The sequence below is a fragment of the Calidris pugnax genome, unplaced genomic scaffold, assembly GCF_001431845.1.
Source record: "Calidris pugnax isolate Ruff unplaced genomic scaffold, ASM143184v1 scaffold82, whole genome shotgun sequence".
NCBI classification, from domain to species: Eukaryota; Metazoa; Chordata; class Aves; order Charadriiformes; family Scolopacidae; genus Calidris; species Calidris pugnax.
In genome coordinates, this window is record NW_015090833.1 from 3,332,247 (window position 1) to 3,352,478 (window position 20,232).

The following is a 20,232-nucleotide window of genomic DNA, read 5'->3' on the forward strand; positions in this document are numbered from 1 at the left end:
AGAGCTCTGCAGCTCTCCAACCCTGCTGTTGGACTTCATCCATACAGTAGTGTGGGGAAGGGAAAGGGCCTTGAATTTTCCCCGTGTTCAGGTACCCGAGGAGACTTGCCCCTGGCTCTGCTCCGAGCTGGCTCTCCGTGTGCCCGGTCTGCCCACGCGGTCTGTCTCTGCAGGGCTGTGCAGAAGGCAGGAGCTGCTGCAGGCTGCGTGGGTAGGCTTTTGGAGCTCTCTGTGCTCAAGCAGCTGGTTCAGGGGCTGTCCTGGGTGTGTGGTGGCAGCCTAGCCCCTTCTCACCACGCCTCTGTTCAATGCTTGTATGTTCCTGCTGAAAGCATCAGAACAGTGGGAACGGGGTCCCTGATATGGGCACCCCATGGTGACTTCAGCCATGGCTCTTAGTATTGATTTGCTAAGCACTCTGCCCAGTTTCCTTCCTGTGACTTGGTGGAAGCTATACCTGTAGCAGCACCTTAAATCCAAGCCAGGAACCTTCTTTACAGGAGGTTCTGCCACTCTACAGTATCCTGACTGGTTTTGAACCAGAGGGAAACCTGTTCACTTCAGAAGGAGCAGAGGGAAGCACAGGAAATCTGAATGCCTACCTCGACAGGGTGAATCAGCACCTCTTCTCCAAACAAATGGATCCAGGGCTCCTAGGAGTGCTCTTATCCTCTGCTCCTTCCAACCTGGAGCAGGCTAAGCTTGCACAGAAGTGAGGCAGAGCTTTGATTAGGGCTGCAGGATTAAGTCCACTGTGTGTATCCGGGAATTTAAAAAGTAACTGGGCCATGCTTCAATGCTGGGAGTCCCTGGGTAGCACTGGAAGTGCTGGAAGGAAAACAGGCCAGCCCCCGAGTAGAATTCATGCAGAAAAAATGCATTAAGTCCCCTTCTGGCTGATTTCAGGGTTTATCTCCCCCGCCGATACAGTTTGCCGTGTTTTGGGTTGGATAAGCTTTCATCCTGACCCAGGCAGGATCTGACGAAGGCGGTAAAGCCAGACGAGTCCCAAGGGCAATGCTAAGTGAGCTGTGTCTGGCTTTGCAGCCGAATCATGTGGTAAACTCTCTTTTGAAGGGAGTTCAGAGCTGTGGTGGAACTAGGGCAGGATGCTCACACGTGCTTACCCCGCACGCAGAGGGAGGCTGTCACCGACAGGGACAGCACAGCCAAGGTGTCTCCTTCCCTGCCCTTTGCCTGGACCAAATCTTGACCCTTCCCTGACTCAGTTCTGATGTGAATGCATTTAATCTTAGGGCTTTTCCAGCACTTGCTGTGCTGGGGTTTACACCAGCATCAGAATTTGTACCAGTCTTTAACTGGAGGGTAGCGTGCCTTGGCCTTCATACATTGTGGATGCCCATCTGTTAAAAGGTGAGTTTTGTAGTGACCATGAGAGTGGATGGAAGAGCCAGAGGGAGATATCTGGGGTCTGATCCCCTCCTTGAGTTGAGGATTTAGCTCTTGGTTAAAAAAGATGATGATATGATCCTTTCTCTGCTGGCTTATTACTATCTCATTCTCTCTCGTTTCCCTTTCTTGTCACGTGCAGGCTCTTCTGTTTCAGGATTAGAATCTTTTCCCTCCTTCTCCTCAGTAGCTCAATAAATGGGAAATTATTATGGCTCTTTACCTCTCTTTCTAAAGAGAGAATACATATGCTTGATCAGGTCTTACCTCCACTCCAGCATGGAGTTACTGCAACTGCAGGTACACACCAGCTTGCCCAGATGGGATGAGTGAGGTTTGCAGCACCAATCTGCACTGCTAACGTGAGCTGGACGTGGAGCTCGGCTCTCTCTTAGAGGCAGAAGGGTGACAGTACTTGCCAGCCCAGCAATGAATGGGTCTTACACCCTGGCCAAGGGCTTGCATGTGCTGATGGTGTCTGTCTGCAAAGGTGAGCAGCCTGGGGCAACCTTTGAGCTGGGGCTGGCACTGCACTGTGTTCGGGGGGGCTCTGTGGGGAGAGTTTGGGAGTGTAGAGTGTGGGAGAGAAGGCAAAACTGCAGTAAGGAGCAGCTGGGAGAGGATTTATATGCAGATTCAGAGACTTGGGCAAGTCTCCTCCTTGCCATGATGCTAGTAGGGCTCTCTGTAAGCACCCACAGAAGAGCACATGGGTATGCGTGGCCGTGAAGTTGAGGAGGGAGAGCAGCTGGGGGCCAGTAGCTGTCTTGGGCAGCGTTGTTCCTCTGCTCTTGACCTTGGACCAGAGCCCAAGGCTCATGGAGTGATGTGTGGCTGTTCAGGGAAACTTTCAGATGCTCCCTGGCTCTTTAGGATTATGCATCCTGAATATTAAAGAAATCTTAATGGAGACTGAAACCATCTAGATTTCTCCTAACCTTTCCAGAGACTTGAAAAAAACCCTCTTTGCTTTGTTCTTGCTGTTTGACAGCGCTGTAAGTGAAGGGGAAAACAACACAGCAGAGTTTTGTGAGCTGCCCTCTCCTCACCCTATTTGTTAGTCTCCTGAGGACGTGGAGGTCTGGCAGAAGAGGGACTGTGGCCATCTGCCCTCGGTGGTGCCCGTCAGGTTTTGCACTATGAGATTGCAGGGCAGGGGGAGGATTCAGCTCCAGCTTCCTCCTGCCCAGCTCTCTGCAGCCTGGCAGGGGTGGATGAGGGGGTGGGAGAGTCCCAGCTCTCACACTGACAGGAAGGGTGGGATGTTTTGAGACAGCATCAGTTGCAGATTAAAGCTGCTGATGAACATTGTGCTTTCATAGAGGCAGGAGCGGGGAGGCTGGAGTGGAGAGGTTCCCAGCTCTCCACAGGCTCTGTGTTGCTGGGAGCCCAATCTGCCAGCACAGATGCTGTCCAGACCTGAGGGAATCCCATGGGAGCCTCTGTGGCCAGTGAACAAAGCCACAGACATTGCCCAGGCTGACCAGAGCCAGGGAGACTGCTGTGACTCTTGCCCCTTTGCACATCTCTGGTTTGCCGGGGACCATTTCTGCCCCATTGCTTTTCCTCTCAGCCCAAGTTCAGGCAGCTCCCAGGTCTGCTGAGGACCTAGAGTTAAGGGGTGCTGGCAATTCATCTTCCTGCTGATAGAAGTCCTGTTAAAATAGAAACAGTGGTTAGGAGCAAAGCTCGTAAATTGCTTCTGGCCTGTGTGTAAATTGCTGGCAACTATCGGGGTCAGGCAAGGAAATGAATCTGCTCATTCATTCAGCGAGGGGAGGCTGCAGGCTGTGCTGGGAGCTGGGAAGGGGTCTGGGCTTTGCTCTCAGGGGCCACCACCTGTGGCTTCTTGGCTTGGGAGGCCACCATGTGACACCCAGGAGGGGCACATGGGAGGGTCTGAGACCCTGTGTGTGCTGGCAGCCCCCTGCACAGGTGAACACCTCCTGGGGAGTCTCCCTTTCTTTCCTGCCCAAGCGCAGGCTGATCAGGGGGAGTTTCCTCCTTCTCATTCCATGGGGGCAGGAACCGCTTTTGATTCCCGGTTGTTCCACAGGAACTGAGAAAACACATTCCATAAACAATATCCCACGGGGTGGAAGGAAAGCAGAGTTGTTCAGCCCTTTCCCTTCCCATACCGGCAGTGGATGGCCCTTCAGGGACTAGAGCAGGGTCACCGTGAGCTCTTTGGGGGACGTCGGTGTGTGCAAGGGTGTGCATACGTGTGTGCCTGCAGGTATGGGTGTGTGTGCTTCTGGTTCCGTGTATGCACACACGCATGCTTTGTGGGAAAGATGGATACAGCTATAAATAGCTGGGGGAAAATCTATTGTCAGTTTTCAGGAGAGGAAGATAGGTTCCCTTGCATTTTTCATCTGGTAGCATGAGCTGTTCCTGGGCATGAGAACCAGGTGAGCTGATGAAATGTTCCTGGTGCTGCAGTCTGAGCAGCGTACTGTGAATCCTCCTGCCATCTCTGTGCCTGGTGTTCCTGGAGCCATGGAGAGCCCTCCTCTGCCACAGCACTGAGCCCTGGTACTGCAGTTTGAACTTCTCCCCTCTCTGGTTCCTCTGCCAGGCAGGGTGCAGGATACCCCACGGTGAGCCTGTTCTTTCAGTGGCTGTAGCCAGTCTGGGGGGTTTGAGCCATACTTTGCTGCTGAGGGTGCAGGGCTGGGAGCTGGAGTGTGCCTTTCCCTGGCTCTGCTGCTGAGACCTTCCAGCAACTGCTATGGATTCCTGACTGTCCCTGGTGACACCTCTTGCTGGGCTTTGCTGACTGCCTTTCCCTACCTCTTTGTGCAGGTACTGGACATGGACACAGAGGATGACCCCTTGTTACAGGATGCCTGGCTAGATGAGGAAGATGAAGAGGTAGCCTTCAGCTCCCGAAAGAGGCGGGAGGGTGCTCTGTTGTGTGGGAAAAGTCCATGCAGAGTGAGGCCCCTGCGTGTCATGCTGCCAGTGTCTGGCTTCTGGAATGTTGTTGGCTGGGTATTCACCAACCCATACTGTGCCAGCTTCATCCTTTTCCTGGGCTGTGCCATCCCTGCTGTGCTTGCTGTTGTCATGTTCCTCCACTACCCAGCCCTGGATATTGACATCTCCTACAATGCTTTTGAGATCCGCAACCACGAGTCCTCTCAGCGCTTTGATGCGCTTGCCTTGGCCCTCAAATCCCAGTTTGGGTCATGGGGGAGGAACCGCCGGGACCTGGCTGACTTCACCTCTGAAACCCTGCAGAGGCTCATCTTTGAGCAGCTCCAGCAACTTCACCTCAATGCTTCCCACCTGGGGGTCAGTGCGCGGGTCAAGCGCAGCGCTCCGGAGGGCAGGACGAGCTCCCCCAAGCCCCATGTCCACCCGAACCCAGGAAACCGGACTTCCCGAACTGGGAGGGGTACCCCACGCTGGGACTACTCCAGCACTTACATCAGTGCCAACACACAGACACATGCCCACTGGCGCATCGAGCTCATTTTTCTGGCTCGGGGGGACTCTGAGAACAACATCTTCACCACTGAGCGCCTGGTTACCATCCATGAGGTTGAGCGCAAGATCATGGACCACCCTCGCTTCCGGGAGTTCTGCTGGAAGCCCCACGAGGTCTTGAAGGACCTCCCCCTGGGCTCCTATTCCTACTGCTCCCCTCCCAGCTCCCTCATGACCTACTTCTTCCCCACTGAGAGAGGCGGGAAGATTTACTACGATGGCATGGGACAGGACCTTGCTGACATCCAAGGTGAGCTGAGAGCTGGCATGTTTAAGGTATGCATCTCCTGCACGTTCGAACAGTCACTTACTGGTGTGCAGCTGAGAGGAGTGACTGCCTTGTGCAAAGAGGAAGATGCTGCCATGTTGTGTCTTGAGGAATCGTCTTTTCTGGGCTATTGGCCACTTTTCTACCCTTTCAACAAAGTCCCTGCAACCCCAGTCATGGGTCACAGGCTCCAACAGGCGAGTGAGAGGGACAAATGAGGGGGAGTCCAGCATTGGTCAGATGCCTTCTACTGCCCCTTGTCCCCTGTGAAACAGTGTGGTTAACTAGAGGAGTGTCAGGTCTTGGACAGACAACAGGGATGAGCTTCCCTGCTCCATCAAGTGGATAAAAGAGGTCTGTGGGCTGCTGTGGAGCTTGAAAGGCAGCTTGTGAGTCACCAGCTGGAAAGGCTTCTATAAGGAGAGGAGGAGGAGGAAAGCCCTGCCTCCTCCTCACAGCTTCATACCCTGTACTATGTCCCTCCAGTAGAGCAGAGGCTTTGGATGGTGAAAAAGAGGTGAATCATGAGGAATCTGTGGGTGTGATGTGGCCGTGGGATGAAGCCTCCATCTGTCTCCTAAGCAGAGGCTGGGAATGATAGCTGTCCAGGAGCCATACAGGGAGCAGGCAAAGAATTAACTCCATCTGCTCCAGTATGAGTAACAGCTCTGCTACCAAAACAGGAAAGAGCCTAGTTTCTGGGTCTTTCTGGTGTAAACTCAAGAGAACTTGAATTTTGGGGGTGGACAGGCAGTGTGTCTTACTCAGAACTGGCCAAATGCCACCATCTCTGCATCCTTGACACCATCAGATGGCAGAGGTACCAGGTCACAGCAGAGCCAGGACTCCTCAGGTGGTGTTTAGCTCTTGTGCTTCCCAGTGTGGTAGAGCAAATATTGGCACGGTGTAGGAGAGCTAAGTGCATCCAGCAGTGGGGGTATTGATGGGGAGATGGTGTGCTTTTCTGCCTGGGGGAGCTGTGGTTCAGATCACAGTTGGGTGGAAGTTGTATGCCTAATGGGGAACTCCATGTAGGCAACCTTGCAAGCAGAGGCACAAAGCTCAAGTGGAAAGTGAGTCTTTGCAATCAAGCATTCACCAGCCTTCCTTGCTCTCTGCGAGGCAGCAGCAGTCAGCATCACTCTGCAAGACTGGATCACTCCTAGTTTCCCTTCATCAGACTAGAGCCTTGCCAAGTCAACTAAGCAGGACCTAACAAAAGTGACACTGTTTTCTCCCCCAGGGTCCCTGGAGCTGGCCATGACCCACCCCGAATTCTACTGGTATGTGGATGAGGGCTTGTCTGCTGAGAACATGAAGAGCTCCCTGCTGCGGAGCGAAATCCTCTTTGGGGCACCACTGCCCAACTACTACTCGGTGGAGGATCGCTGGGAGGAGCAGCGCCACAAGTTCCAGAACTTTGTGGTCACCTACGTGGCCATGCTGGCCAAGCAGTCCACCAGGTGAGGGTGTGCACAGACAGGGCAGGTCCTTGCTGGGAGCGGGTGAGAGAAGGGGAAGGCAGAGGTTGCAGAGCGTGGTGCCGCTGTTGCCCTAAAGGAATGGATGGAATAGGCCCTCCAGGGTGTAAAAGCTCTGTCTTAAGGTTTACTCAGGTCCTGCTCTGCTGCGATAGCCCTGCAGCCTTCAGTCTCACCAGGAGGGCACTGGGCACAGAAGGCTTGGCATGCCAGCTCAGACTGCTGGTCAGTCTCCAGCAGTGCCCACAGCACAGTGCTCCAAAGGAGGGAGAAAAAGCATCTCCTTTGAAGCTGGGCTGGGGCACAGTGTTGTGAATGAGGATGGGAAGCATATGGCAGAAAATGACTCATGTGCTTCCCTTTAATGCCACTTCCCACTGCAACAACACACTAGAGACATCAATAGAGACAATGAAAGGGAGCCAGAGATTGGATCCAGTGCCTGCCTTTCCCCTCAGCCCCTGCCTGGCATTGGATCTGTTTGCTTCCATTTCACAAGTTCAATTCCACTGGCTCCAACAGAGCTGCTTCTCTGCCTTCCTGGTCTGAATTTGGCTCCAATTGATCTGCAAGGAGCGAAATGGTCTTTACTCGAGGCATCAACCTGTGGATCTGATTCTGCTTTTGTCCATGCCAGTGTAATTCCTTCCAGAAGCGTTTGCTCTTTGTACAGAGAGATGGGGAGGGGAGAAATGCAGGTTGGTTTCACCGTCAGGTCTGTATGGCTTTGATTGAATAGAGCTTTGCTCAGTGCTTGTGAGAGGGAGATGGTAAAACAGATCCAGAAGGGCTAAAAGAGTAGCCCAGTATCCAGACAGCTGAGGGAAGGCAGTGAGTCCCAGTGTCAGTGTCATGTCTCAGTCTCCAGCTCTCTATGGCTCTGGATCTCAGTAGCTCCCCGAATGGAGGATTCCTCCTCCCAAAGCAGGGTGAAGCACAGCAATGGGCTGGAGGAGGGGGCTGCGGTTATGGGAAGCCGAAAGGGAACTGGGGCCTCTGTACCTTGGGTTCCTGATAGCCTCCTATGGTACAGTGTTATTGTACTCTTGGTTAAATTATCTTGGATTGCTTCCGCTCAGAGCCTGCTTCCAGAAGCAGAGGCTGGTAAATCATGTGGTTCCTGATAAGCTCTCACTCTTCCTGCATCCGCTGGTTATTACCATTGTGCTTAATATAATAAGCAATGATTAGGATTCCAGATGGAATTGGCTTTGGAGGCTTCAGGAGCTGTTTGCTGACAGCAAGAAGTCTATTAGTGCCAAAGACCCACCATGTACTAGAGGAATTTTTAAAATATTAGACCTGCTCTTTTATTTTTCCTCCCTTCTTGTGTGAACTTCACCTCCAGCATCAACCTTGTTTGACCTGCTCTCGCCCCTCTGAGCTGTTTCCTCAGAGAACTGCCAAGTTTATTAGAGCAGTGAGCTCCTTTGGCTCCGGGAGAGACATTGTGCTTTTTTACATCCCCTGGCTCTGCTCCCTTTACACTCAACTCTCTCTGCTCCTCTTCCTCCATCTTCCCACCCTAGCAAAGTCCAGGTGCTTTATGGAGGGACGGATTTGTTTGACTATGAAGTGAGGAGGACCTTCAACAATGACATGTGGCTGGCCTTCATCAGCAGTAGCTGCATAGCTGTCTTGGTCTACATCCTTACCTCCTGCTCAGGTAGGCTGCAGTCAGAGCTGCCCTGCTCTCACACAAAGCCAAATATGCGGTGACTCCCGTGTCTGTGCAAGCCCCAGGAGAGGCTCTGGTCATACAAAGGTCATACAAATCTGGTTCTCCAGAGCAGGGATTTGTGGGCAGGGTGGGGGGAAGGCTCACAGGAGAACAGGAATCAGATGCAAATTCCCATCTTGCTAACACTGGTGTAAAGCTGATGTAATTTCATGGATGGGCCCCATGGGAAGGAGTCTGCAGGAGGTACTCTATACAGCTAGTCTCTGTCCCAACACGCTCCTGGGAACCAGTATCCCAACAGGGCAGGTGTGAGGTGTGTGTTCTCACAAAGAGTGGCCAGAAGTACTATTTTTTTCCATGTTCCTTTCCTCCTACAGTGTTCCTGTCATTCTTTGGCATTGCCAGTATTGGGCTAAGCTGCCTGGTGGCTCTGTTCCTGTACCACGTCGTGTTTGGGATCCAGTACCTGGGTATACTCAATGGTGTGGCTGCCTTTGTCATTGTGGGGATTGGTAAGCACCTCCTTACTCAACACCTACTTGTGCTGCCTTGCCATAACTCCTGAGTGCAGGAGAGAGAAAGGTGACGGTGGCAAATGCAGATTGAATTTTCAAGCCCTTTCCCTCCATTACCTGTAAGTGAAATGTTTGCAGATGTTGAGGGGAAATTAGATTTTTAGCATGTGTCCTTCCTGTGAGCAAAGTATCAAAATCTCCCCTCTCTTTTTCCAGGGGTTGATGATGTGTTTGTTTTCATCAACACCTATCGCCAAGCCACCCATCTCAAGGACCTGCGCCTGCGCATGATCCACACGATCCAGACAGCAGGGAAGGCCACCTTCTTCACTTCCCTGACCACGGCTGCAGCGTATGCTGCCAACATCTTCTCTCAGGTATGCTGCAGCTTTGGGATTTGGGGCTTTCTGTTTCTGCCAGAACACCCTAGCAAAGTCCAGGTGCTTTATGGAGGGACGGATTTGTTTGACTATGAAGTGAGGAGGACCTTCAACAATGACATGTGGCTGGCCTTCATCAGCAGTAGCTGCATAGCTGTCTTGGTCTACATCCTTACCTCCTGCTCAGGTAGGCTGCAGTCACAACTGCCCTGCTCTCACACAAAGCCAAATATGCGGTGACTCCCGTGTCTGTGCAAGCCCCAGGAGAGGCTCTGGTCATACAAAGGTCATACAAATCTGGTTCTCCAGAGCAGGGATTTGTGGGCAGGGTGGGGGGAAGGCTCACAGGAGAACAGGAATCAGATGCAAATTCCCATCTTGCTAACACTGGTGTAAAGCTGATGTAATTTCATGGATGGGCCCCACGGGAAGGAGTCTGCAGGAGGTACTCTATACAGCTAGTCTCTGTCCCAACACACTCCTGGGAACCAGTGTCCCAACAGGGCAGGTGTGAGGTGTGTGTTCTCACAAGGAGTAGCCAGAAGTACTACTTTTTTTTTTCCATGTTCCTTTCCTCCTACAGTGTTCCTGTCATTCTTTGGCATTGCCAGTATTGGGCTAAGCTGCCTGGTGGCTCTGTTCCTGTACCACGTCGTGTTTGGGATCCAGTACCTGGGTATACTCAATGGTGTGGCTGCCTTTGTCATTGTGGGGATTGGTAAGCACCTCCTTACTCAACACCTACTTGTGCTGCCTTGCCATAACTCCTGAGTGCAGGAGAGAGAAAGGTGACGGTGGCAAATGCAGATTGAATTTTCAAGCCCTTTCCCTCCATTACCTGTAAGTGAAATGTTTGCAGATGTTGAGATAGAGTGGCCAGAAGTACTATTTTTTTCCATGTTCCTTTCCTCCTACAGTGTTCCTGTCATTCTTTGGCATTGCCAGTATTGGGCTAAGCTGCCTGGTGGCTCTGTTCCTGTACCACGTCGTGTTTGGGATCCAGTACCTGGGTATACTCAATGGTGTGGCTGCCTTTGTCATTGTGGGGATTGGTAAGCACCTCCTTACTCAACACCTACTTGTGCTGCCTTGCCATAACTCCTGAGTGCAGGAGAGAGAAAGGTGACGGTGGCAAATGCAGATTGAATTTTCAAGCCCTTTCCCTCCATTACCTGTAAGTGAAATGTTTGCAGATGTTGAGGGGAAATTAGATTTTTAGCATGTGTCCTTCCTGTTAGCAAAGTAGCAAAATCTCCCCTCTCTTTTTCCAGGGGTTGATGATGTGTTTGTTTTCATCAACACCTATCGCCAAGCCACCCATCTCAAGGACCTGCGCCTGCGCATGATCCACACGATCCAGACAGCAGGGAAGGCCACCTTCTTCACTTCCCTGACCACGGCTGCAGCGTATGCTGCCAACATCTTCTCTCAGGTATGCTGCAGCTTTGGGATTTGGGGCTTTCTGTTTCTGCCAGAAGCCCTAATAGAGTGGGAAGCTGCCAGCACAGGGGTGTGCTGGATTTGCTTGCCCTACAGGGCTGTCCCTTACCTGCTCTAAGGCAGGGGACGCTCTCCTGTATCAGCACCCAAGACAATATTTCCCATGCCACCTATCAGCTTATCTCTGTACCTATCACATTTGCTGACTACTGTTCTCAGGTTCCTCCAGATATATTTTCTGGCCTGATGTCTCTCCAGGTCTCCTGCCCCAGTTGATCCCAACTCCCTGTTCTCTGTCTTCATGTAGATCCCAGCCGTGCATGACTTTGGACTCTTTATGTCGCTGATTGTGTCCTGCTGCTGGGTAGCTGTGCTTTTCACTATGCCAGCTGCTCTTGGAATATGGACCCTTTATGTGTCCCCACTAGAGAGCTCCTGCCAAACCAGGTGAGCCCTGGAGCCTCCTTGTGTGGGTGGGGAGTTGTTGTGGAACTCAGGGCCAAGGCAGTGTGCTTATCCCTGCCCTATCCTCAGTTATCCTCACCCCCCTCAGGCAGCTTGGCTTCACCCTTCCCTGTTAGTGTCTAACAGAGGGGAAATTTAACTTCTGCCATTCCAAATTGGATCAAAATGCTCAGGTCCCAGTCTTATTCCTCCTGGCATACATGCAGATGCCTCTCAGGAGCCAGACTCTGCAATGCCAATCATACCTCTTCATTGAATCCCATGGAATATTGGAGCTATTTGTGTCCTCAGAGCAGTTATTGCACAGCTAAATCCTCAAGTTCTGGAGACACAGGCCCTGCAAGGCAGACAGATCAACATTACTCCTGCCTGTGCCACAAACAGTGCATGCAGATTTGTATTTGAAAGTCAGCACATTTCCCCTTCCCCTGCTCTTTAGCAGTGCAGATGACCTGGCCTGATTTAATTCATTAGCAGGGAGATGAACTGCTGAAACTCCCGTCACTCTGTTTGTGGCTCAGCCCTGCTCTGTGTGTCCACCCCAGCCTGTTACTGCTTTGCCGTAGCAGCTCAGCCCCTGACCTCTCAGCACTTAGCAATGGAAATTGCTCATGGCACTGCCTGTTGTCTTTCTGAGTAATTGGAGCAGGCTGTTGCTGCTCTCCTTGTCACTGAAGGAGCCCACTGGTAACACTTTGCAGGGCATGTGGCTTAAAATTCATGCCTTTGTCTCCTTCCAATCCAGCTGTGGTCAGAAATGCACCAAAAAGAGTGCCTTGCACCTGGCTGAAGATCTCTTCATCACCTCAGAGGCCACCTCCAGAGCAGGCAGAGAGACACTTCCCTATCTGGATGATGACATCCCGCTGCTCAGTGTCGAGGAGGAGCCAGGTACGTGCCTGCTTTGTAGTGCCTTCAGGGGGACTACACTTCCCTGTTCATCCCTCAGTTCTTCCTGCCTGTGGCTCAGTTTCCCTGCTTTTAAGCTGGAGATAGTGCTGTCACAGGAGGCTGTAGGGGTTTGAACTCACTGATGGTTGTAAGTTGCTTTGAGATCTTCAGTGGGTGTCAATACATGTTTTCTAACTACTTTGCTGATCTTCTTGGGTCTAGTGTGGGTTGTACTTTCAGGCTGGAAGCCCTAATTGAGACATGGATGTAGCCATGAACATCTAATCTATAGCACTAGGACAGCTCACCTTTGAGTAAAGAATGTTTTGCCCTCTTCCCTGCCATTCAGAGCCCTACATTTGGGAAACAGGTGAGAGAATGCTTTGTTATTCTTCAGCATCACCTCCTCAGAGCATCTCCTCTGTCATGGCAAGAAGAGGGCAATGACTTGGCCTGAGACCACGTAAGCAATCCAGAAAGAGAGCCCAGAAATTCCCTCTCTCTTGTTAGCAGGAGATAATCCTAGCCCTGATCGCAGATAAGGGTGCTTATGGGCTCATGCTCTGTTGTACTTGGCTTTTAAAACTTGCTGGGTTCTTTCCTTTTAAAACCCACAACGGGAGTGTTCTGGGCAGTGAGTAGCCTTCAGGACCAGCAGTAAACTGGAACTGGAGGTGAATGGGTCAGTGGCTGAGAGCCCATCAACCCCACAGCAGTGTGCAGGCCCCCTCCCTGCAGAGCAGGCTCTGGGCTGCCTTTGGGCAGACGACTTTGGCTCCTTGCTGTGAGAGCTGTCTCCTTTGTGTGCCAGAGCCACGTGTGGTGGTGATGTATGGAAATAACTCCTTTCCTGGAGCAGAGTAAACAGCAGGATGCTTTTCTCCAGGGGCCCCTGGGCATCCGGTAACTTGTGAAGAAGCAAAGCAGCTTGTTCCAGCTGGTGACCAAGCGTGGTTTGTGTGTGGCCTGTACAGCATGCCAGGCACACTGTGACCCCGCTGCAGCAAGTGCCTGCTGCTCACTGGTAGAGAAGAGGGCAGTTCTCTAGGCATCCCTGAGATGAGATAGGAGCCAGGCTGCCATCAGGAGGAGGTCAGCTGTGTGTAATTAGCTGCAAGACATAGTGGAGGAGAGGGACAAATTTTGCAGTGTCCCTGTGACCATGTGGACAGTGTTAGTGGGATCTGCCAGAGGAAGGATAGCCTGAAGCATAGGCTTTGGAGTGAGCTTGATTTAGAAGTGTAGCTGTCACATAGTAGTGACTTGACAAAGATGCTTCTTATGACATGCTGCGAAGCCACTGCCTCTGCCCGGGTCTTACTCCATCTCTTAAACTTGAGTGAGTTGTACAGCACCTTGTAGAAAATCATGGGATCACGTTGTAAAGGAAAGCAGAAAGCAGTGAGAGACATTCATGACACGGAGCACTGAGACTGCCTTTGATCTCTCTCTCTTCTAGTCTCCCTGGAAATGGGGGATGTCCCCTTGGTATCTGTGATGCCAGAAAATCTACAGCTCCCTGCAGAGAAGTGCAACCGGGGTCACTTGATAACTCATCTGCAGGAGCTGCTGGAACACTGGGTGCTGTGGTCTGCAGTGAAGAGCAGATGGGTGATTGTGGGTAAGGAAGGAGGGGGGTATTCCATTTGCATGGATTTTAGACAACTTGACAGCATCTTGGTCAGATCCCAAGCCTTGATTATTAGTGACAAGAGGATGAGAAAAAGGTAATAATAGGTGGTTTCTAACTCGGTGAAAGAGCGTCCCCAGACCAGTCAGTTCCTCTGGGAACTGCATGAGGAACTCTGAGACTTTTCCATCCCTCTCCCCATCCTCTCCTCTCGCTTAGATTTGTAATGGCAAGTCCTGATGGGGTTATCCAGGTATGGGGCTCATTACAGGAAAGCCCAGGTGCCAGTGTGCTTTAGGGGCTGTTCCTTTTTCCTGTTGAAAATACTCTTTCTGCCAAACCCTGGCTGTCTGAGTATGTCTTAAGTGCAAGATACATGTAGGCTCCCACACGCTTACCCAGGCTTCTCCTTGCAGGGCTCTTTCTCCTGGTTTTGCTCCTGTCCATATTCTTCGCGAGCCGCCTCCAGCCAGCCAGCCGTGCTCCGGTCTTGTTCCGGCCGGACACTAACATCCAGGTGCTGCTAGACCTGAAATACAACCTGAGTGCTGAAGGCATCTCCTGCATCACCTGCTCAGGTGAGAATGCTGCTCCCCAGCCCATGGTGGGTGCAGCCTGGCCTAAGCCCTGGGCTGGAGGAACTGAAATATGGGGTGGATGCCTGCGTTACTTAAACATCCCATTGGATATGGGATGGGATCTATTGAAGGGAGGTGCACATTGGGAGCGGGATGGCTGACTTTCCTGTAGGAGTGGAGCATTTTGAAAAGCATTTCCTGCTTTAGCCAGGAACTGCCTGAGTGATTCTCCTGGAGCAATTCCTTTATAGTCCATGAAAACTGACTATTCCTAAATGCTGGTCACATTCCGGTGACCAGGTGGGGCCCTGGGGCTCTGTGTTCCCTACTTAAAGTTTGGTGTTCAATAGCAGAGTCCCTGGGGTGCACAGGGCTGGTAGGTCTCTTGTCATGCCATTCACTTTTTCCTCCCTGACTAACCTTGTGTGACAGGTTTGTTTCAGGAAAAGCCCCACAGTTTGCAGAACAACATCCGAACCTCCTTGGAAAAAAAGAAGAGGGGCTCAGGGTCAACTTGGGGAAGCAAAGGGAGCATAAGTGATACAGGGCAGCAAGGTAAGAGGGGCAGGATGACTCTGACCACATTTGGGTCCAAGGCGAGGGGTCCACATGGGTAAAAAAACTCACAGCTGCTGGGAATAATTCCCTTCAGCCCCTCTCCTGCTGAGCCTAGCTTGGTGCTGGGTGTAAGGGGCATCATTACAGTCCCCCTTCCCCTGAATGCCTGCTGGTCTCTAGGACATGGTGCTATAACCCAGGTGGCAGTACAGTCTAGTGACAAATCCTTCAGGCCAGGCAGATCAGAGTACAGGGCTAGGAGCTCAGAGCTTTTGTATTCTACTCCTGTGTCGCAACCTTGTTGGCAGGCCGTGAGGAGAGTAAATTCGGGCTGCTTTGCAGGGGATTTTGAGGATAAAAGTGTTATTGGGCCAGGTCCCAAGATGACATGAATCAATAAGCCATCAGGAATTACTGCAGCTCAGGATATATTTGTGAAAACCTTTGAAAGGTGTGCTGTGTTGCTAGAAGGCAGAGGCCCAGAGGAGATAGCAGACCAGAAGAACCCTCCTCTGCTGCTGTCCATGTCTGTAGGATTTACTGACTCAGAAGTACCACTAGCCCTCATGCCCTCTGTGTTTTTTTTTCTTCAGATCTCCAGGGAACTGTCTATATCTCTAAGTCCAGAAGCAAGGGAAGGCCAGCCATCTACAGATTCTCACTCAATGCCAGTGTCCCTGCCCCCTGGCAGATGGTGTCACCGGGAGACGGGGAGGTGCCTTCATTCCAGGTGAGTCAGTCCAGGGATGTTGGACCCCTCTATCAAGAGTGCAACACTCAACAGGTGAGCACAACAGCCTCCTCCTGCTTCTCCATGAGGTCCTAGGTAGCTCAGGGTGAAATTTGCAGGGCATTGCAGTAAGGTAGCTAACACAGAGGGCATTGTGCCTGGCATCATTAGAGATTTTGCCTCACAGGGCTACAGTACTTATCTGGTGCTGTTGCGATGTGACCGTCAGTGGTGGGAGGAGGAGTGTGGGTGTCTGTGGAGATCAGATGAGGTCTGGCATCATCAGCTGAGCTCATTCTAGTAGAAAATGGGGCAGCTGGATCCCCACTGCCTCCTCCTGTCCATCCACAAACACAGGCAACACCATATTGGTGTTGGATATAAACACCCTCAGGAGGACTCGTTCCTAGATGTCCCTCACCTGGACAGGGCAGCCTGTGCCACAGAGAACAGGGGTGGTGAGGGGCCCCATCACACACTGGTTGACCCTGGGAAGGGGGCAGGCTGGGGGCTGGCTGGGCTTGTGCCTGCAGTGCTCGTTCTGTGTGGCTGTGCCAGTGCTCAGGGAGGAGGGGAGTGTGTGATGCTGATGTGCAACAGGCTGCAACCCTGTGGAGTTAAGTGTCTGTTTTCATTAATCCATTGCTTAGGTGTATAGAGTGCCTTTCGGTAACTTCACCAGGAAGCTGACAGCTTGTGTGTCCACAGTAGGGCTGCTTAAGCAGACGAGCCCCAGGAAGTGGATGATGACCACCTTGTCCTGTGACACCAAGAGAGGCTGGAAGTTCGACTTCAGTTTCTACGTGGCCGCCAAGGAGCAGCAGCGAACACGGTAACCTTCCAAAACCTGCTCGGGGCCAGGCAGCAAAACCAGTACAGCTGAGGGGCTGATATGGGATGCCTAATGTCCAGTGCCAGTCCTGCCCTCAGTTGGTGACATCTGTGGCCCTAGGACTTGCTTTGCTGTAAATGTGCCCCATCTTTGCAAAGTTATTTTGCAGGCCCATAGCATCATTAATGTGCCAAGGGCCTGACAGGTGCAGGACTGTGACTAGGGGCTTCTTTGGGGGGCAAAAAGATGTTGCTGATCTTGGTCTTGCCCACCTGAACTCTTGGGTTAAACAGGCAGCACAGAATATGCAATGGCTGGGGATCCAGGTCTGGAATTGCTCGCCTTTTCCTTTCCTTCTGTCCCTGAGAAAGTCAGTTTCCATGTAACGCTTTGGACAAGTAACATTTACTACCTCTGGTCGCCCATAACAAACTTTCTCTGCTGCACAGGAAACTGTATTTTGCCCAGTCACACAAGCCCCCTTACCATGGCCGAGTGTGTGTGGCACCTCCTGGCTGTCTTCTCAGCTCCAGCCCCGATGGACCCACCAAAGGCATCCTTTATGTTCCCAGTGAGAAAGGTAAGTTGCTAAGGACCTGTTCAGCCGTGTCTGGCTGTCTGAGCCACAGAGTTAGACCTTATTTTGCCACCTTCTGATGTAATCAACCTTTCTTTTGTATTTGACAGCAGCACCCAAAGCAAAGCTGTCGGCCACCTCTGGATTTAACCCTTGCATGAACACGGGCTGCGGGAAGCCAGCGGTGCGGCCACTGGTAGACACAGGAGCCATGGTCTTTGTAGTGTTTGGTATCAGAGGTGTCAATCGCACGAGACATCCGGACAACCACGTCATTGGAGACATGGTACACACATTCTGGCACGCTGGATAGGTGTGCTCGGGGCTGCCAAGGGAAGGATGGTCTCCCCAGATGGTGTTTAGTTAATCCCCACAGCCCAGGGAGCACGGTCCAGCGGTCTAGACAGATGGAACAGCAGAGATGGTAGCATTGTGATGAGCCAAAAGTACATTTCTGTTCTAGCAAACTCACAAATAATGGAGATCAGGAAGCCCTTACTGAAATCACTTCAGACTTTTCAGAAAATCCCTTTCTGAGTGCAATATCTAACCTTCTAATTTTGAGTGTAAATCTGGCTTTCCTGAGGATTTTAGAAGCAAACCCATCTTGAGCTAAGCATGAAAATCTCACTACAAATTCAAGATCCAGGGAACTTGGATTTTTCTATAATTGTTTATCTCGTTATGAGAGATAAACATGAAAAAATACAACTGAATTACTCCAGGGAAAGGTTACTAAATGTGAGTTTTCCAGAAATGGCTTATCTCCCACATCTGATACCTTGACACATTCACAGCTTTTCCCCAGCAAAATTATGCTTAGCTCTGGTGACTGGCAGATGCATTTCAGCTTTCTGCTCTTCTGATCTGGGGGCTCTGTGCAGAATCAGCCTTTGCCTGTTTCCTTGGGAGGGGGCAGCATGAAATGGGGGCAGTGGAGTGGGTGGGAAGCGAGGGTTGCATGCTGGGCACTGCTGGGGATTCAGAGCTGCTCCTTGGGCAGACCCTAATGGGTTTGGGCATGGTGACTATTCATCTATCAGTGCTTCTGCTGTACCACCTGACTCTCCTTGGGGTTTTGGGGGGGTCAGGGGGTGGTGTAGCTTCTTCCTGAGCTGCCTGGTGAGACAAAGATGCCCAGTGGGTTTTTCCACCATATAAGCTGTGGTCTGTATGAGCTAGTCCCAGGTCTTGTAGCCAGGAGAGGACTCAGCTTGTGCCTTCTTGTGCCAGTTGCTGTGTGCGTGCCTCACGTGTGGTGCTCTTATTGTTGTGTCTCCTTGTGAAAGGGCAGCGTTATCTATGATGACAGCTTCGACCTCTTCAAAGAGATTGGCAACCTGTGCCGCCTCTGCAAAGCCATCGCCAGCAACACGGAGCTGGTGAAGCCCGGAGGGGCTCAGTGCCTGCCCTCTGGTAGGTAGGACTGACACCAGCCACAGAGTCCCTGGGGAGATCTTGGGTGGAGACCAGTTTTCACCCCCCACACTGAGGAGTGTGGCTGCTAATGGCTTTTGAATGTTCAGATCCCAGATTGATGAAGCAGGGAAAGGAAAGGAAGGTATCAGTCAGTGATAAATGCAGGCAGTGCAGGGAGGAGAGGAGTTTCCCAGGAGACAGCTCTGCCTATTTCCACCTGGCTTAAGTCACAGCTCCCATCTCCATGGGCCATTCACCTCATGCTTCTGTGTGTTGTGCCAGCTGTTTTGGGGTTGAGAAATACACAGTGAGTGAGACAAGAGCATCAGGCTCCTGTTCTGCAGCTCTGCTTGCAGCAGTGTTTGTTTGAGCTGGAGTTCTCAACAGCAAACCAGAAATGGTGGCTGCTTCTTGCTGCCTCCTTTTCTTCCCAAGGCAGCTTTAACCCTTCTAGAACATGGCCCTGGTTCTGCTTTCTGGCAGATGAGAAAGAGAAGTGATCTCTTTAACTCCAAAGACACTGGGCATGTTCTTCAGGATTTAATCCAGTGAAGAACACAATTGCATTTTTCCAGTCATGGGTATTGCTTGTGATACACTTAGAATCTTTTGGACAAATAGATATGTTCTTAGTACCTTCTGAATAACCAGCAAATCACACCTAGTCTTGTTGTGGTGAGGCTACTCACTGCCTCTGTGGCTTCAGCTACCAGACCACTCTGAGGAATGTGGCTGTCGCTTCCAACTTCAGAGGTCAGAAGGTTGTGGAGCTGAGTCTATGAAGTGTATGTTGACTTCAAACCCAAAGCCAATCTCATGCCTGGAGAAAAATCCCTTCCAGGCCAGGCAGAGTTCCTCAGCACTTGATGTTTGTACTGGTTCCTGACAGCTGGGGACAAACAGCAGTGGTGGTGTCCTGTCCAGTGCTGGTGGCACAGCGTCCTCTCAAGCTAGCAGCAGCTGAGGGCTCTGGTGCAGAGACCTCAGGGCTTTGGCAAGTCAGAGGTGCAAGGGGAAGCAGCTGCTGACAGATGGGGCCTGAAACTTTATCTTGTTGTTTTTTTTTTTTTTTAACCCGTTACTCCAATGTGCTTCCTTTCCCTGTCCTTCATCTTTGCCCTTTCTTTCTCTCCAGGTTACAGCATCTCTGCCTTTCTTCAGATGTTGCACCCTGAGTGCAAGAACATCCCTGAGCCAAACCTGCTGCCCGGACAGCTCTCTCATGGGGCAGTGGGGGTGAAGGATGGGAAGGTGCAGTGGATCTCCATGGCGTTTGAATCGGTGAGCACAAGGCATTGTCATCTATCCTTGTGACAGTTTCTTCTTGTGACTTCTGGGGTTTTATCTCTGCTCTTTGCGCACTGGCCACTTCCATTTGCAGCCGTAACTTAGTGCTTGGCAGTGTTTGTGCCTTGTTGCAGACAGATGCCTGCACTCCCAAGTTGATCAAAGTGGCTGCTCATGCCACAGTGAGCTCTTACTGTGAGAGCTCAGACAAAGAGCTGGTGGCAGATTTGCCTAATGGTCTGGTGCTGCAACTCCAGCTGCCTTACTCTGCCTCTTCCCTTGCCATGCATGCCTTGCCCCGAAGAGCAGGACACGAGAATAACATCTTCATCTTTTTACAGACAACCTACAAAGGGACATCTTCCTTCCAGACATATGCTGACTACCTGAAATGGGAGACATTCCTGCAGCAGCAACTCCAGCTCTTCCCAGAGGGCTCTGCTCTCCGGAATGGTTTTCAGACCTGTGAGCACTGGAAGCAGATCTTCATGGAGATTATAGGCAAGTGACTGTCATGTTTCTCTCCTTGAGCAGCTCACACTCTCTGATACACCTTCACAGCACACTCTGACCCATCTGATGGGCATTTGTATTCTGA

At 51.5% G+C, this 20,232-nt stretch overlaps 1 protein-coding gene across 1 annotated transcript in view; it reads left to right on the forward strand.

The window, feature by feature from the left end:
- PTCHD2 (patched domain containing 2) overlaps positions 1-20,232 on the forward strand; it is a 112,167-nt gene that overhangs the window by 84,207 nt on the left and 7,728 nt on the right. Inside the window, exons 3-19 of the mRNA XM_014941471.1 lie at positions 4,216-5,152; positions 6,414-6,633; positions 8,181-8,317; positions 8,710-8,844; positions 9,064-9,224; positions 10,975-11,114; positions 11,878-12,023; positions 13,483-13,644; positions 14,070-14,231; positions 14,664-14,786; positions 15,383-15,519; positions 16,170-16,351; positions 16,801-16,931; positions 17,039-17,214; positions 18,218-18,344; positions 19,483-19,628; positions 19,976-20,135. Of these exons, the coding sequence (XP_014796957.1) occupies positions 4,216-5,152; positions 6,414-6,633; positions 8,181-8,317; positions 8,710-8,844; positions 9,064-9,224; positions 10,975-11,114; positions 11,878-12,023; positions 13,483-13,644; positions 14,070-14,231; positions 14,664-14,786; positions 15,383-15,519; positions 16,170-16,351; positions 16,801-16,931; positions 17,039-17,214; positions 18,218-18,344; positions 19,483-19,628; positions 19,976-20,135 (3,382 nt within the window). The remainder of the gene's footprint in view (positions 1-4,215; positions 5,153-6,413; positions 6,634-8,180; positions 8,318-8,709; positions 8,845-9,063; positions 9,225-10,974; positions 11,115-11,877; positions 12,024-13,482; positions 13,645-14,069; positions 14,232-14,663; positions 14,787-15,382; positions 15,520-16,169; positions 16,352-16,800; positions 16,932-17,038; positions 17,215-18,217; positions 18,345-19,482; positions 19,629-19,975; positions 20,136-20,232) is intronic.